Source organism: Bos indicus x Bos taurus, chromosome 15 (genome assembly GCF_003369695.1).
Source record: "Bos indicus x Bos taurus breed Angus x Brahman F1 hybrid chromosome 15, Bos_hybrid_MaternalHap_v2.0, whole genome shotgun sequence".
NCBI classification, from domain to species: Eukaryota; Metazoa; Chordata; class Mammalia; order Artiodactyla; family Bovidae; genus Bos; species Bos indicus x Bos taurus.
Window position 1 is genome coordinate 1,570,496 of NC_040090.1, and position 18,058 is coordinate 1,588,553.

General features: G+C 59.0%; 1 protein-coding gene across 3 annotated transcripts in view; it reads right to left on the bottom strand.

Moving 5' to 3' along the window:
- Positions 1-17,118, bottom strand: part of DTX4 (deltex E3 ubiquitin ligase 4) — a 44,100-nt gene extending 26,982 nt beyond the window's left edge. The window contains exons 1-2 of one of the 3 annotated variants that reach the window (XM_027562230.1): positions 17,045-17,118; positions 7,152-7,863 (exon numbers count right to left, since the gene is read on the bottom strand). In XM_027562230.1, coding sequence (XP_027418031.1) covers positions 7,152-7,756 — 605 coding nt within the window. In that variant the 5' untranslated portion in view covers positions 7,757-7,863; positions 17,045-17,118. Of the gene's footprint in view, positions 1-7,151; positions 7,864-15,420; positions 16,201-16,223; positions 16,475-17,044 lie in introns of those variants that run through there. The other 2 variants (XM_027562229.1, XM_027562228.1) reach the window with 2 other exon arrangements.
- Between the last annotated feature and the right edge of the window lie 940 nt (positions 17,119-18,058).

The window sequence follows — 18,058 nt, forward strand, 5'->3', positions numbered from 1 at the left end:
AGAAGCGAGTTCAAACCCACAGGGTATAGTCACCTCAGAAGCTTCTGGAAGGGAGAGCCCCTTGCCTGAATCAGAAGTTCCAGCTGCACTTGGAGGAGCTTCTGCTGAGAGGTGGGCAGAGGGCACCCACCCCCGGCCCAACAGGCGGAAACCATCACCTCTTTACCCAGAGAAACACAGACAAGTAGGCAGAGTCTCCTTCCTTGTCCTTCTCTCCAGCAACTCGAGCCAGGCTGGAGACAAGCCTGGAGACAGCCCCGCTGCCCAAGAAAGTTGGGGCCTCCCACGGGGCTGAGGACAAAATTATGGGGTGCATGGGGCTTGGTCTTGCGCCATCCCCTGCTACCCAGGCCTCTGCAGCTGGGCTTGGGGTGGGGGACGTGGGCTGGAGATCCTGATGGCCTGGGTCACAGACTACTCCAGGGGCCAGACTGCCAGAGAAGCCAGCAGTTCTACTCTGGGGGGGCGAGAGGGGGTGCTGGGAAAGCAGGGGGGAGGGGAAAGAGCATTTTGCTGGCTTACTTTTCATTCATGTGCTTCGATGCCCATCCCGATAGAGACCCCCTTGGTGCTGGACACTCTCCCAGATGCTGGGGACACAGCGGTGGCCCACACAGCCTTTCATCTGCATGCTGAAATCACTAACGAGTCCAGCCTGCTTGATCCCAGACACCATTCTGAATGCTCAGAATAGACACATCCATCCAACCCTTCCAACCACCTATGCGAGAGATGTGATTGTCATGAACTCCGTTTTCATAGGCAGGGGCGCTGGGGCGCAGAGATGGGAAGCTAGCTTCAGGGAAGCCACACAGCCAAGGGTTTGAAGCCAGCCCATCTGGCTCTGGAGCCCACGGTCTCAGCCACTCACTATGCATGCTCCTGGGTCTGTACGGTTCTTATCACACCCCCGTGCTGCAGACAGAAAGCATGAAGCTGCGAGCCTAAGGAATAAATCCACCCTAAGAGGCGAGGCCAGAACGGCATCTGCAGGCTGGGCTGGGCGCTAGTGCGTCTGAACCCCACGCGCCGGGAGGATGGGCGCGCCCTCCGCCACACGGAGTCCTCTGGGGTCTCTGTCTCCTCCTGGGGATGGTGACCGTGCACCAGGCTTGTGAGGGGATGTGAGAATAACAGACGCGGGAGTGTTTGTGTCTCCACAGGCCACCGAAGGCCACTTGTCCTCAGAAACCGGCTTCAAGATAAATCAAATCCTGACTGGGGCCGGGGGAGGGGAAGCTGAATTCAACATGAAAGAAAATCTCAAGGGGGCTTTCCTGGTGGTCCAGTGGCTAAGACCCCCAGCTCCCAGTGAAGGGGGCCTGGGTTCGATCCCTGGTCCGGGAACGAGACCCCACGTGCTACAAATGAATATTCCACACGCTGCAGCGAGAAGATGCTGAGGGCTGCAGCCACCAGTGCAGCCAAATAAACACTAAAGAAAAAAAAAAGTGAAGAAGAAAGTCAGCAAGAAAAAGAGGAACAGACTGGATTCCGGACTCTGTAACCTGCCCACAGGGCCAGGCGTGGCACAGCAGGTGGGAGTCCGAAAAACCAGGTTTAAGACCCAACCCCGCCAGGATCACGCACGCGTGCTAAGTCACTTCAGGCGTGTCAGGCTCTCTGCAACCCCATGGACTGCAGCCCTCCAGGCTCCTCTGTCCACGGGATTCTCCACGCAAGAATCCCGGAGTGGGTTGCCATGCCCTCCTCCAGGGGATCCTCCCTACCCAGGGATCAAACCCGTGACTCTCACGTCTCCTGCATTGGCAGGTGGGTTCTTTACCTCTAGCGCCACCTGGGAAGCCCACCGGTCACAACGTCCATCAACTTTATTGAGCCTCCATTTCCTTATCTGTAAAACTGTGGAAGTCTTAGGTAGGAGGCTGCATATTAAAGAGCAGAGACATTACTTTGCCAACAAAGGTCCGTCTAGTCAAGGCTATGGTTTTTCTAGTGGTCACGTATGGATGTGAGAGTTGGACTATAAAGAAAGCTGAGTGCCAAAGAATTGATGTTTTTGAACTGTGGTGTTGGAGAAGACTCTTGAGAGTCCCTTGGACTGCAAGGAGATCCAACCAGTCCATTTTGAAGGAGATCAGTCCTGGGTGTTCATTGGAAGGACTGATGCTGAAGCTGAAACTCCAATACTCTGGCCACCTGATGCAAAGAGTTGACTCATTGGAAAAGACCCTGATGCTGGGAGGGATTGGGGGCAGGAGGAGAAGGGGATGACAGAGGATGAGATGGTTGGATGGCATCACCAATTCAATGGACATGGGTTTGGGTGAACTCCGGGAGTTGGTAATGGACAGGGAGGCCTGGTATGCTGCGATTCACGGGGTCGGACTGAGCGCCTGAACTGAACTGAACTGAGAGGCTGCGGGGAGATACTTCCTGATGATTCTCCACTCCAGAATCTGATGACCCAACCTTGGGGGCAGTCTCCCTGCTGGGTTCCACACCGGGTCTGGTTCCCCTCCAGCCTCTCCAGGAGGTGCGGGAGGATCTGCTCCCTGGATGCCCACTGTGGGGGGGCAGGCACGGCCCAGCCCTGCACCTGCCTACCCCCCTCACCACCTTTGAGGCCCCCACTCAGGCTGATAAGGAGCTGCAATCTGCAGGACAAAAGCCACCTTTGTTCCCACAAACTGGACCAGCAGGTTTACCTGGTCTGGTGAAGGAGGAAATAGTCCAATCTCCCCAGAGGGCTCGCCAGGGTGGCCTGAGAACTGGGGGCTGGGAGGAGGGTCTGGAGAGACAGGGAGGGTGTGCCCCCCACTGCTGGCAGAGAATGCTGGCAGATGGGTGGGCGTCCCCACCACTGCCTGATGGCAGGAGAGGTGGAAGGGCTTGTCGGCGGCCCTGGACGCCTGCAGCAGGGCTGGAGAGGGGGACGTGCTTATGAAATGCAGAAGGGCCCAGGGGAAGGGCCCGCCAGGGGGTCGGGAGGCCTGGCGTCTAGGCTGACCCCGCGGGGCCTTTCTGAGAACCGCGCAGTCTCTCTGCCATCCTCGGCCACGTCTGCGTTACCGCGGCAGTACACAGGGCGCCCCAAATCTCAGTCCCTGGGAGGAATGCGGATCTGGGTCGCATCTTCTGTAAACAGCCCAGCCCTGTGCGAATCTGGGTGATCGTTTACATTCTTGTTTCCCAAGGGTAAGAGGAAGCGGCTCCAGAGAAAGCCTTTTCCTGCTTGGTGGTGGTTTAGTCACTCAGTCGGTTGGACTCTGTGACCCCAGGGGCTGCAGCCCGCCAGGCCCCGCATTCTCCAGGCAAGAAATCTGGAGTAGGTTGCCGTTTCCTCCTCCAGAGGATCTTCCCGACCCAGGGCTCGAACCCAGGTCACTTGCAGGGCAGGCAGACTCTTTACCAGCGCAGCCACCAGGGAAGCCCTTTTCCCCTGCTCGCCTAATGTCCCAGTTTTCTCAGATTCTTGAGGGGGTCAAGGGAAGCATCAGGCTGAGTGCTGGGCAGACTGTGGAGCTGCAAACACCCGATCGCCCTCCAGCGGTGTTCCTGGTGCAGGTGAAAACCCGGGAGAGCGGCCTTCAGGGTCCACACCAGTCACACCCCGCTGGGGCCCCTGGGTTACAGGCGCATGAGCACTCTGTCTGGAAATCAGCAGGCCAGACAAAGGGTGGTGAGCATTCATCCACCTCCTCCAGGAGCCGGCTCAGCCAAGGCTGCGGGACCCGACCCCCTGTCGGCCAGTGGGCAGACCCTCCGGCCTGCTTGCTTCGGGTGCGCGTTTTAATTTCAGTCTCGGAGAATACAAAACGGAGACAGTGGCAGGGTGGCGGGGAAGGAGGCGTTGGTGAGGGGAGAGCCCCTCTGCAGACGCCACGGGAGACGCAGTGTTTCTTCAGGGGGTTCTGAGCCAGCCCAGGGGTGGTCAGCAGAACCGTGTTCTTGTCTCTCCAGCCACCGAGGTCTCGCTGGAGATGGAGCCGCCTGCGTCCGGAAAAGAGGGGCGACTCCCGCCCTCGGGGGCACAGCTCCCCCTTCTTTAGAAACCGCCCGCTTGTGTCTCTGAATAATTCACAGAGTCTTTTGTTCCCCCCAGACCCTTCTCTCCAGGGCACCTCTCCCACCCTGCCGGGTCTTCCTCTTTTCCGGGGGAAGTTGCTGGGAGAGGTCACGGGCAGAGAGGGGAGGGGCCGGCCGCTGGATGACAGCAGGGCGATGGCAGAGGCAGACAAAGGGAATCAACGGGCTCATTAAGCGGCCGTGGGGGTGAGGGAGGTGGGGAGAGGCTGAGAGGAGAGAGCTGGGAGACGGAGAGCTCTGTGGAGGGGCCTCCCCTGTCGGGGAGACAGCACAGAAAAGCCAGCTCCTTTCTATAGCCCTTTTCAAACTGAACTGCCCAGAACTCCGCCCTGTGGGTCCCTCAGATTCCATCTGCCCTGCTGACACTACAGCAGAGAGATAAAAGCTGAGATTTACAGCGATCTGGGCTTCCTTACCCTCAGTTATGGCAAGGAGGTCACTTGGCTTTTGCCTGCTGCTGCTGCTGCTAAGTCGCTTCAGTCGTGTCTGACTCTGTTCGACCCCAGAGACGGCAGCCCACCAGGCTCCCCGTCCCTGGGATTCTCCAGGCAAGAACACTGGAGTGGGTTGCCATTTCCTTCTCCAATGCATGAAAGTGAAAAGTGAAAGTGAAGTCACTCAGTCGTGTCAGACTCTTAGCAACCCCATGGACTGCAGCCTACCAGGCTCCTCCGTCCATGGGATTTTCCCGGCAAGAGTACTGGAGTGGGGTGCCATTGCCTGGCTTTTGCCTAGGGCACCAGAAATGAAGTGGTGGAGTCAGCTTAGATCTGACTTCAGCAACCACAGAGGGCCTAGCTCAGATAGTTCATAGTAATAATAATAGCAGCCTCTGACCAAATTCTCATCACGTGCCCAGCATTATGGTAAATCCCACTGAAAACCTCCTATAATCCCCATGGCAAATCCTATAAGCAAGGAACCGTTCCTACCCCATTTTGCAGATAAATAAACTGAAGACGGATGGTGCACAGCTTGCTCCGAGTTACTCAGCCAGAAACCTGGGTCCCAGCGCAGGTGGTGAAGCTTCTAGAGGGTGAGCTCTTACCTCCACATGAGCGTCCCTCTCCCACGGTGGCACGCACCAGGAACTCCTGCGAGAGGCCCCAGGAGGCTGCCTTTCGCCAGCGTGGAGACAGGACCAGCGGCATCGCGCCGGGACCCGTCCCTCTGCCAGACTTTCCTGCAGGCCCAGAGGAAGTCATAGGAAAAGCCCCCGCACCTGACCGGCATCTGACCATTTATAACTTGCCTTTAAATACAATGAGGAGCTGGGCTTTAGCCAAGAAAGCACCGATCGGATGCGGAGACGAAGACCTGGGCCCCAGCCCTGACTCTGTAACACGTGGAGTGTGCAGCTCTCCCTGCGTCTGACACTTGGAATGGGTCCTTGCTGGCAAGTGCATCTGGGCAGATGTTAAGGAGCGCCCTCTCCTCGTTGAGGGTTACATGCTGACTCGGGGTGGGGGCAGGGCAAGCCTGCTACCCCCAGTCCACACAGGCGGGAACGCGGATGTGCAGACAGTCTAGGGCTCCCCCAGCGGCAGAGGCAGGGGTAAGCTGGGCCACCTCCCAGTCCTCAGCATCCTCTCATCTTCTCTCCGCCCAGGGCCGAGCCCCCCTGTGCAGACACACTCTTCCTGGCAGCTCGATCTTCGCAAGCTGGTGTCCACCCTAACTCTAAGGCTTCCTGAATATCTGCTGCTAGGGGTGTCCGCCAAGTCAGGCTCCTCCAGAGAAGGGAAGGCTGGCAGGTACAAGAGGCCCAATTCACATGAAATCCATGGCCAGCAGCCAAAGGCGGTGGGTACCATGTGGACCTGGGTCTCTCTGATTTTATGACTAGGAAGACTAAGAAGCTTGATAGAACACGGGAATAACAGAAGGGACAACTCCCCCAAGTTGTCACAAGGAATGACTGACCTCGGGCACGGGAAGTGTCTGGCACATATAAGTGGAAGTGTGTGAAAGTGAAGTCACTCAGTCGAGTCCGACTGCTCACGACCCCATGGACTGTAGCCCAGCAGGCTCCTCTGTCCGTGGAATTCTCCAGGTAAAAATACTGGAGTGGGTTGCCATGCCCTCCTCCAGGGGATCTTCCCAACTCAGGGATCAAACCTGAGGCTCCAGCATGGCAGGCGGATTCTTCACCATCTGAGCAACCAGGGAAACCCCATGGTAAGCATTTACTAAACAGGGGCTGTTATTCCAGTCTGGAGTCCCTGGAGGCGAAGGAGTAACTCACACGGGACACCTGTGCGTGCGGTGTGCGATTGCCAGGGAAGCAGCGTGGCAGAGTTGGAAGAACTCCCTAAAGTTTGAGTCCCCGTCTCTGCTGATAACCAGATATGTACCCTGGAGCGAGTGAGCCTTTCGGGTCTTCCAAGGTAAAATGGGACCAAAAACCCGTGCTTTGTAGACTTGCAAGGATTAAGTAAAGCGATAAGGCCTGCAAACTAGAAGTGGGGGGAGCCCACGAATGATGTCTGCTCTTCCTTGGCAGGCATAGTCCTCACCGCAACCCTAACACCATGGCTGGGATTTACAGATGAGCAAGTCAGGATTCTACGATATTAGGGAACCGGCTTCTATCACAGGGCTGCTGTTGCTGCTGCTGCTAAGTCGCTTCAGTCGTGTCCGACTCTGTGCGACCCCATAGACCGCAGCCCACCCAGCTCCCCTGTCCCTGGGATTCTCCAGGCAAGAATGCTGGAGTGGGTTGCCGTTTCCTTCTCCAAAGCACGCACGCATGCTAAGTCGCTTCCATCGTATCCGACTCTGTGCGACCCCATAGACAGCAGCCCAGCAGGCTCCTCCGTCCACGGGATCCTCTAGGCAAGAACACGACTGGGTTGCCGTTTCCTGCTCTTAGTAAGAGGCAACGTCTCCTTCAGCATTCAGACCTGCCGGGACCCCAAAGACCAAAAGGCTCCCCTCCGCACCACACCACTGCGGGCCTTTCCCCTGCTGCCAGGGGGTCTGGAGAAGCCATGGAGGAGCTTAAGCCAGAGCAGCCCCTGGGTCCTCTGACTCAGGCGATCCTCAGGTCTGAGGCCCGGGGCTCCGGACGCGCTCAGGGGTGTCACCGCAGAAGCACTTACCCAGAGGCGATCAGCACCCGGGACTGGGCGAGGGCCAGTCGCTGCAGGCTGGTCCGATTCAAGGTCGCCAGGGCCACCCGGCCGGCCTTGCCGTTGGGCCCCGGCGGGCTGGCGGGACAGGCCGCGGGGGCTGCCCCTGCCGCCGCGCTGGAGGCTTGTCTCCGGATCGCCTGCGACGACGGGGCCGGCTTCCCGGGGCCCCGGCCTGCGCCCGCGCTGTCCGGCGGCGTGGCCCCGGGGCCCGGGGGCGGCCCCTTGAGGGCCGCGGGCGGGGCGGCGCTCCTGCGGGCGGCGGGGGCCGGCGGCGCCGCGGCCTTGACGCTCCTCACCAGGACGCACTGCGGGCAGGAGCAGGGCGGCGCGCGCGGCCCCGCGGCGGCGGCGGCCCCGGGGGCGGCCGGCCAGGACGCGGCGCGGCCCGCGGCGCCCGTGACCAGCGGGTAGACCAGGTCCAGGCGGCGGCGCACGCGGCGCTGGCGCTGCGTCTGCCGGTTGATCTGGCCCATGGTGCCGAAGTCAATGACGTAGCCGAAGCCGATGGGGCTCAGGTCGATCCAGGGCCTCTGCTTCTCGAAGGCGTGTTGGATGGTGATGCCCACGTCCATGTCGTAGGGCGTCCAGGAGCCGTGGTCGTTCTCCCACTCCCACACCACGCCCTTTCCGGGCGCCGAGGCGGGGTCGTAGTAGTTGCGCCGGACGGGCCGGAGGGTCCCTGCCGGAGAGGGACGGAGGAGGTGGTCAGCGGCACCCAGGGCTGGAACCCACGGGTGCTACCTTAAGAGGCTCGCGGTAATCGAGTCTACGTGGCCGGCCCTTGGCTGCCTTGGCTTTGAAGGAGGCGCCTTCCTGCCGTTTTAAGGTCTGCCGTGAACGGGGAGGGTTCAGGGGTGCAGGCTGGGGTGGAAGGCAGGGTGGGAAGCTGATGAGCTGCAAGGGAAGGATGTGGGTGACGCTGCAGGGTACCCCAAAGAGCACTGCCTGGTTTGGAGTTCGGAGACTCTACTTTAGTTTGCAGCCACATTTGTTTGCTTAATATAACAGCCCACAACCTCCTTTTCTCCCCCAGGAGAAATAAGATAATAGCTCCTTTGCAAAGTTTTTGCCATAATTAAATGTTGCTCTCTCACTCAACATGTATGTATTTGTGCCAAGTCCGGGATTTCTCAAGCGCCCTGTCCTTTGCACTAAGGCATATCACCTTTGACACATAGTAGGTGCTCTTAAATAATCTCTCTTCTTCCGTGACTCTCTGAAGGCCTAAGCCCCCGAGGGCTAAGAGGAAAAGAACACAGGTCAGGGAACCCTAGAGAATGTAGGAAGACTCTGTCCCCACCCAGGATGCCCGCCCAGGTGGTGATGGAGCTGGCTGTCTGGACTTTTATGGGTGTGGTAAAAAAATAAAAGATCAGGGTGGAAGAACTCTCTCATATTTCCCAGCATTAAATCTTATATCAACAACAGTAATAGCAATCCTAAGAATAACTTTCTATTTATCTAACATCTTTTATTCAAGAGGCTCAACCTTCCTAAAGATAGGGTTGTGGCTGTTTAGTTGCCGTTTAGTCAAAAGTTGTGTCTGACTCTTTGCAACCTCATGGACTATAGCCCACCAGGCTCCTTTGTCCATGGGATTTTCCAGGCAAGAATACTGGAATGGGTTGCCATTTCCTTCTCCAGGAGATCCTCCCAAGCCAAGGACTGAAACTGAGTCTCTTACATCTCCTGCATTGGCAGGCGGATTCTTTACCTGCTGACCCCTCAGGAAAGCCAAAGGCAGGGTGAAAGTGAAGGTGCTACTTGCTCAGCCCTGTCTGACTCTTTGTAGCCCACTAGGCTCCTCTGTCCATGGAATTCTCCTGGCAAGAATACTGGAGTGGGTTGCTGTTAGCTTCTCCAGGGGATCTCCCCACCCCCGGAATTGAACCCGGGTTCCTGCATTGCAGGAGGATTTTTACCATCTGAGCCACCAGGGTAGTCTCATTTAAACTGCCCAATGAGACAAAGTGAAGTACAGGTCAAGAATTTGAATCCAGATGTGTGAGTAAAGATCATGTTGTTCAACCTTAGATAACTCTGCCTGCTTCCTGAATAATAATAAAAAAGAGTTCCTGTAATTATAAAACAAAGATAGGACAGTCTCAATCTGGATCATCTCAGGGTGGGTGGGTAGGGGGTGGCAAGGGCAGGGAAGAGATCTGGGTTATTGCAGGGGAACAGTTAGAGCAGAGATGAACCTTCAGGACTGGCGGGGAAAACTAAGCCTGTAACTGTTGCCTCTTTCTCCTCCACCTCCCGGAACCCTGAATGCAGACCCAGGTCCACCCCAGGCTCATTTCATGGGTATTAAGCTCAAGGCTGAGGACGCCTGGCTCGGGGCAGGAGGGGGAGACTGGGAGAGCTCCTAGGATGCTGGAATCTCTGCATCTGTCAGCTTAGGCTCCATCAGAGCGGTGGGAAAAGGCTCCCCTCCGCTGGCCCCTGACCCATCCCCTCCTCCAAGCCAGAAGGAGATACCAAGACCAGGGACAGAATCCCATTCAAAGGGGGAAGAAAAGGAACAATGACTATTGAGGCCTTTGCCAGGTCGTCACCCGCCCTCCCGCCCTGTCTCCAAGCCCCTTAATGACCCAGAACATCAATATGCAGAGGCTGGAGGGAGAGACAGAACAAGCCCCTTATTCAGGCCCGGGAGCTCTGCTGGGGGACGTCGAGGGCGCGGGAGAGGAGGGAGAAGGGGCACCCAGGAGGCCCCCGTTAGCCCCCCGGTTTCCCCCTAAGGAGCCAGCTCGCTGGGGGACAAAGTCGCGGCCTTCGGATCCAACGGCGGAGCTTCCGGGCGCATCAGCCGCTTGGTCCAGCCTCGTTCCCCCACCTGTTTGCTCCCTCGCCAGTGCTCCCTGACTCCCCCACGCCTCCTAGTCACCAGGGCAGGCCTCTGGGGACGCCCTCCTTTGCTGTTTTCATCTGCCGAAATGTTCCTTATCGTTCCTGTGCCATTTGTCACTCGTTTCTGGACGTGCCTTCCTGGTCCGGGCGCCACCCTCAAGGAGCCTGGGGAGACGGCGCCTTCGATCTGCTGGGTACCAGCATCCCGGCCTTTTTCACAGCAGAGCACCTTGCCCTCCAGCACCTAATGCAGCGCGGGCGGTAACGGGGGCCCTACAGACGCGCCGCGGTGCGCTGAAGACGCACCTCTGGGGACGCTGGCATCTGATTCCGGATCCCGTGTTGCTGTGTGTATCAGCGGCCGTGAGGAAGGCCGATTCAGGCGCTCTTGAGCGCCTGGAGTCTAAAACCAGGCAAGGAAGTTACGAGACAGAGGCTGCCCGAGAAGGCTGCCAGCAGGGCTGTGTTAACAGTAAACCACACGCCCTGGGAGCTCCGGTCCCGGGCACGACTTCCTCGAGGTCTAGACCTAGAGCCGCCCCTCCGTGGCCTCCGCACACCCTGATATTCTCTGCCCGCACTTCCGCCCATCTGAAGGATGGGCACCCTCTTAGGTGCCCATCCTTCAGATCTCAGTTCATTTTCTCAAGGAAGCCTCTCTGGGCCGTCCAACTGGCTCAAATTCCTGCCCCTATTATTATTATTTTTTACACACGATCTGGAGGTGCAGTCACACATTTCTTTGTGTGACTCATTTGATGAACGTCACTCTAACCCATGGGACTCCCGGTCTCACAGGGTGGGCATCCAGGAGCTTGCTCACGGCTGTGGCCCCCATGCCTGGCATGTCCTAGGAGTTCAGTACCTATCCATGGAACACATGAGGTAGTAACCACTTGGAGAACATTTCAAGAAGCGGAGAGCATGACAAAGAGCCTAGGGCCCGGGGGAGAGGGGGAATCTCAGGAGGTGACACGGCTGAAGGAGGGCAGCTCAGGAGAAGCAGGCTGCTGTAGGTGGAGGGGGGGCGGTCCCAGGGAATGCCTGAATAAAAGGTTCGCTTGTCGGCAGGCATAGAGGAAAATATGGGCAGAGAACAGGATAAACCTGGAAAGGCGTGTGAGAGCCAGGGCACAGATGGTTGGAAACGCTGGGCCGTGAGGGCTTGTATTTACAGGTCTCGAGGAACCACTGAGGTTTGTGACACAGAGAAGTGACGGCACCAGTGTGTCCGTGCCAACTCGCTTCAGTCGAGTCTGACTCTTTGTCACCCTGCGGACCGTGTGAGGTTCTCCAGGCAAGAATATTGGAGTGGGTTGCCATGCCCTCCTCCAGGGGATCTTCCAGACCCAGGGATTGAATCTGTGTCTCCTGTGTCTCCTGCATGGGCAGTGGGGTTCTTTATCGCTGAGCCCCTGGGGAAGCACAGTGACACCAGAGCTGCTCTGTTTATTGAGTACTGTGTGGGGGTGGGGCGGTGAGGGATGGAGGTGGGAGAGGGTGCTGGGAGCAGAAATGAAAAGCAGGTGACAGACCACAGACCCCACAGATGGGCGCTGGGCAGGGCGTGAGCCTGAGTAGCTGAATGCTTTCTAAGTGATCCAGGGCCACCGGCTTCTGCGTCTCCTGGGGAACAGACGAGTCACTGAGGGTCGGCCTGGCCGGGGGCCGGGCCCAGAAACCTGCACGTGAGCCCCTGCCGTGTTCATCGTGACTGCTCAGCTTTCAAGTCCCATATGTCCATATAGATGAGACGTGCAAACACAAAGCTGAAACGCGTCAAAGACTCCTGAGGCTTCGATCACGGGCAAGCCGTAAGATGGTGATGCCATTCACCAAGCAGAGAGCTGTCACAAGGAGAGCTGACTTTTGGAGGGAAAGATGCTGCGTTCAGTTCAGCCCTGGAGGGCGAGGGTGGACCTCGGCACCAAAGCTGGGGGACAAGAGGGATGGTGGGGTTGCATTCTCTGAAGATTTTCAGAGACTGCTCCATCAGGAATGGGCAGGTCCTGGACCTGTCTGTAGTCCTGGACCTGTCTATAGACCCTGAACTAGATAATCGGAGGAAATCCACTGGGTCCCAAGGTACAGTGACTGAAGGACAGGGATAAAGGATTACACAGACTAAGCAGGAAAAAAGAGAAAGAGAGAAATAAAAGGTTTCCCTGGCAACTCACACACCGAGACCCCAAAGCACCACCCAAGTTGTTGGCTCCTGGGAAATGAGAGACAACATCTCCCAGGGCATTTCATCCACGTCTCTGCGGCCCTGTGCTCAGGACGTCCCAGGCTTCTCTGACCAGTGGCCCTCATCCGCACTCGAACATTCCATGAGGGTGGAGACTTGGATGGTTTGCTGTTGCAACATCCCCCGGGCCTGGGACGGGGCCCGCGTGAAGTAGGTGGTCTGCAAGTGTTCCCCAGATGAGGCAGGGCACGCGCACTTGATCGGGAACCTCAGCTTTGTCGTGCACTTGCTGTAAAACTTTGGCAACTTCATCTTTTCCAACTTGTTTCCTTTACTATGAAACCAGAACAGCGGGTTCTTCATAAGAGGACCATGGAGAATGGAACCAGGTACTACATGCGGGGTGCCTGCTGCCTGCCCCACGCCGCAGTACCCTGTGGTCATGACGCTTGGCCCCAGCACTCCTGTGCTCACACACGGTGGGGAATATCGTGGGGGAGCGGGCCTAAAAATCAGCTCCTACCAAACCCTTGATTCATGCTCCATCTGACCTTTCTCACTGTGTTAAAGACATAAAAGAGGCCGACGTTGCCTGGAAAACTGAGCTGGAAGGAACCCTCCGTCACACCCTGTTACTTCTCATCAGCATCTTCAGTGGTGCCGGCTCCAGACTCATCCACCTGCTGACCTGCATGATGGGAGGCAGGGAGCCAGAAGGAACCTTAAGGCTGCCCTTCATTCTATGGATGAGAATGATGCTTAAGCAGTCAAGGGACTCAATGGTAATGATCGAGTCCGCTGAGACATACAGGGGACACTGCTGGAAGATACAGGGGATGAAGTTCCAGCCGCTGCCCTACAACAGGTCAGCCCAGTCAAGGCGAACGGTCAGGGGCAGAAAGGACCCAGCCAAGGCTTTGGGGAGCAGGCAAGACTCCTTCACCTCCACCTCCCTGTCTCTTTCCTCCTTCTCCCTTCGCCTCAAGGAAAAGTGACACTGAATGCAAATAAGCTCAGAGTCTGGGAGGAGAGGGGCCCAGGGCAAACAGAGGCGGGCGAGGTGTCTGCGACCCCCCAGCCATCTCCCTGGAGACAGACTGGATGAGGCTGGAGCTGGGGGACTGGAGACGAGGACTTACTTGGCAGCAAGGCAGGCAGCTTCTGAAAAAAACAAAGCTCCCATGTCAGGAAACGTCCCCACAGAGTAGAGGCAACAACAAAAAGAAAAAAATGAAAAAAGAAAGAGAGGAATCGCCTCTGGGCAAGGGGCTTCCAGCTCCCCTTTGTTTATGGAGATGTTTCTGGTTCCCAGCTTCAAACTGTGGCTTGGAGATGGTGGGTGCTTTAATTAGTCATCGCTAGGGCTTGGCCAAGGTTGCCGGGGAGCCAGTGGGTTCCAGTCTCTACCCTGTCACAGCTTCATCCATGAGCTATATGGAGAGGAATTGTGTGTCTGCTGGCGGAGAAGACAGAAGAGGGGGGTTGCAGACACCCCAAGATGCTATTCTGCTTTGGCAAGCTCCCCGACAGACCCAGCACTCCCAGGAATCCAGCCCAGGGCCTTCTGCACCGGGTCTGGCACGGAGGATGGGTTGGCCAACTGACCCTTAGCGTGAGTGGGTGAAGCCAACAGTCTCTAAAAGGAAGAGAACAGTGGAACAAGTACCCCAAGGCAGTTAGAAAAAGGCTCCAGGGCCAGCTCAGGTCTAACCTGTGGGGCGCCCCAGCCTCCAGGGTCCCTGTGCACCCCCAGGCAGTGGTCAGCTGGTTCTCAGCAAAGAGTGGTCAGACCTGGGGAGGAGGGTCTGTCCTTCCACCGGGTCTCCTCCAGACTTCACTTCTGTACAAAGGATCCATACCAGGCCCACCGCAGACATCCCTGAACACTGAGTAAGCTTTCCTCCTTTCCAAATGTGGGACCAGGCCTGGGACCTTTATGTTGCTAAGGTGTCCCTCCACCTGCAGCTGAGATTTAATCTGAAATGGGACAGCTCATAGGCCTCCCTGGTGGCTCAGCGGTAAGGAACCAGCTGGCCCATCCAGGAGACACAAGTTTGATCCCTGGGTCAGGAAGATCCCCTGGAGGAGGGCAGGGCAACCCACTCCAGTATTCTTGCCTGGAAAATCCCACGGACAGAGGAGCCTGGTGGACTACAGTCCATGGGTTGCAAAAGAGTCAGACACGACTTAGCGGCTCAACAATGACGACTGAACAGCTAACACCCGTCCGTGAATTCTGAGCAGGACTGGAGTTCCCTGTCGGGAGGTGTCTTGACCATCATCCTCCCTCTGGACCCACCAAAAGGGATAGACCTTTCCAACCGCTACCCCAAATCCACAGTTAACTTCTCCCTATCCCCCCAGGCCACACAATCCTCTGTCCCAGTCTCCCCTCTCCCCTCTGCCCCAGTCTCCACACTCTCCTCTGTCCCAGCCTCCCCACTGTCCTCTGCCCCAGTCTCCCCACTTCCCTCTGCCCCAGTCTCCCCACTGTCCTCTGCCCCAGTCTCCCCACTTCCCTCTTTAGCCCCTCCTCCCCCAGTCTCTCTCAGATCCACCTTTCCCCCTCTCTCACCAAGGCTGAAGCCCCCCAGATGCTAACACTTCTGGAATCCTTTTCCCAGAAGGCTTCCCTCAATAGGCGAGTGTCTGCAAAGTCCTTGGCAGCGAGCTTGTTGGGAGTCATGGCTACAGATGAAGACAGGGGGTGGAAAGACACCCCTTTCCCATGACCATCCTAATTAGCGCTCAGGACGTGGGGGCTTTCCAAGACCGGCGGACATGCCCTGCTCGGGCAGCTGTTGTCCGGCCCTCTGGGACTCTCCCGTCCCCTCTCCAGCCCCTCCTCCCCCACACCTGCCTTTCCGGGGGCTCCTCAGTCAGGGAGGCCTGGGGGGCTGCAGTCCATGGGGTGGCAAAGAGTGGGACACGACTCAGCGGCTGAACTGAACTAAGCAGTCACACTCGTGGGGAAAGCCCAGCAGAATTCCAGAAACACCCCCCAGAAACACCACCTCCCTGAAGAGGCTGTTCAGGGATAGATGCGTACTAGACCAGCTGAGCTCGGCCCGAGGGCCTCGCAAAAAGGCAGGTCTCCCCAGCTTCCCCGCCCTCACACCAAGGACCGGGCACCCTGATCGCCATCCTCACTCGGGCTGGGAAGCCGGGTTGGTAGTGGCCACAGCCGCGACTTACTTCTCACCAGTAGATGGGAGTTCAGTGTGTCCCCCATCGGGGACCTTTGTGGGAGGAAGCTGGGGACAGTTTCCTTGCAGGAATGCGCAGCCCCGGCCGCCTCCGCCCCCAGGGATAAACACGCTCGGCTTCCCCGCCGGCATTCCGGAGCGGCGGCCCTCCCTGTCCCCTGTCCATCTGCGCGGGCCTGTTGCTTCCACCCTCGGAGCGCCCGATCAGAGGCGCTCACCGCCCCGCGGCCGCCAGGGCGTGCCCGGCGATGACAGCCCCCCAAGTCCATCGGTCTCTCCGGGGAGGCCTTCGCAGGCTCGACTACAGCGCCGGCCTCCCGGGAATCTCCACCCTCCCCCGCGCCCGGTGCCCACCCCCAGGACGCGGCCGGGGGGACGGCATGCCCCCCGGAAGGGCAAAGGCAGCGACGTGGGCAGCCGGGGGTGCGGGTGGCAGGCCCCAGGGTGCCCGACCAACGAAGGCTCAGCCCACGTGATGCTGGCGAAGGCGGGCAGGTAGACTTGCCCACCGGCCGATATGCTGCCGCGGCCCCTCTGTTCCTACTAGAGTGGACTTGGGGTACCGAGCGTTTAAAGGGGGGGAAGACCGTTGAAGGGCTTTCTTAGGGGCGAGGGTAAAAGTCGGCCGGCCTAACCAGACCTGCACGGACGTTTATTGCAGCAGGTATCATAAGACGCTCGCAGGGCGGGGGCGCACTGTGCCCCCTCCTCGGCAGCTTATGGGGGACCCAGAGGTCCGGAGGGGCCCCCCGGCGGAGGAGGGCGCGCGCGGGGCGGGGACGGCCGGCTCACCCGTGTCCTGGCGAAACTGGTTCATGGAGTGCAGGTCGATGATGTAGGGCGCGAGCCGGCGGTCCACCTGGCCCAGCACCACGCTGCCGCCGGCGCGCGGGCCGGCGCGCACCGCCGCCTCGATGTGGTGGCTCACGGCGGGGCTGTAGGGCCGCCAGCGCCCGTGCTCGTTCAGCCATTCCCAGACCACCACGGCCGAGGCCAGGAGCATGGCGCGCCCGACCGCCCGCGGGCCCCGGCCCCGCACCCGGCGCCCCCGGCCGCCTCAGCCCCCGGCCGCGGGCCGCGCCGCCGCCGCGCGTCCGCTGGGGCCCCGAGAGCCCAGCCGCCGGGCTCGGATCGCGCGCCCCACGGGGTCGCGGGGCCTTATGCACACGGGCGCGCGGCCGGGGCTCCAGCCCTTGCACCGGGCGCCGGCGGGATCCGGCGGGCGGCGGCGCTCGGGGCGGCTGGCCGGGCCCTCCTCCCCGCCCCGCGGCCCCCGCCGCCCCCCCGGCCCGCCCGCCGCGCGGGCCGAGAGCTCCCCCTCCCTGCGGCTTCGCGCCGCCGCCTCGGGAAGGAGCCGCCCCTCCCGAACCCCACTCCCGGGCAAACCCGCGCCTGCGAGGGGCTCCACGGTCCCGAGACGCGAAGGAGCGACACCCCCACCCCCGACCAGGACACGGCCCGGGACCGCCGCTGTCAGCATCCTCAACTTGGCAGGCTCTCTCCCCAAAAGGGAATTTTTTTCTTTCTTTCTTTCTTTTTTTTTTTTTTTTAAGTGCAGTGTGATCGCTGTCCGCACCGCGAGCTCCGGGACCCGCAGCGCCTGGCACACTCACGGTCTGCACGCTCTCGCCGCGGGGGCCGTATTCCCGCATCTTCGCCAGCATCCTGCGCTGTCCGTCAAGGACGCGGGGCCACGCCCCCGGGCCCGGCCGCCGCCCGGAGCCCCCCGCCCCCTGCCGGCCGAGCGCGCTCCTGCCCGCCCGGCCGCCCGCCCCGGTGTTCCTGCCTGGAGGACCCCGGGGACAGACGAGCCTGCGGCCTACGGTCCACACAGTCGGATACGACTGAGCGACTCAGCACGTACCAGCCTCGCTGCTGAGACCCCCTGCAAAGGCGTGCAGAAATTGGAGAGATGATGGATTAACACTGTCGGTGTAGAGGGCAAATGTAGGTTTTCTGGCCTGCTTAGACTACCTTGGGCTTCCCTGGTGGCTCAGATGGTAAAAAATCCACCTGCAGTGTGGGAGCCCTGGGTTCAATCCCTGGGTTGGAAAGATCCCCTGGTAGAGGGAAAGGCTACCCACTCCAGTTTTCTGGCCTGGAGAAGTCCATAGACTGTATAGTCCATGGGGTCGCACAGAGTAAGACACGACTGAGCGACTTTCACTTTCACTTTAGACTACCTTACTGAAATAAAGAAGGCATGTGTTAAATGGATTTATTTTGCAGAATTTCTGTGACGCAAATAATGAGACACTAGGTAGGCAATGGCAGCCCACTGCAGTACTCTCGCCTGGAAAATCCCAGGGAAGGGGGAGCCTGGTGGGCTGCAGTCCATGGGGTCACTAAGAGTCAGACAGGACTGAGCGACTTCACTTTCACTTTTCACTTTCATGCATTGGAGAAGGAAATGGCAACCCACTCCAGTGTTCTTGCCTGGAGAATCCCAGGGACGGGGGAGCCTGGTGGGCTGCCATCTATGGGGTCGCACAGAGTCGGACACGACTGAAGCGACTTAGCAGCAGCAGCAGCAGCAGCAGCAGGTCTTCCCTGGTGGCTCAGATGGTAAAGAATCTGCCTGCAAAGCAGGACTACTGGGTTCAGTCCCTGGGTGGGGAAAATCTACT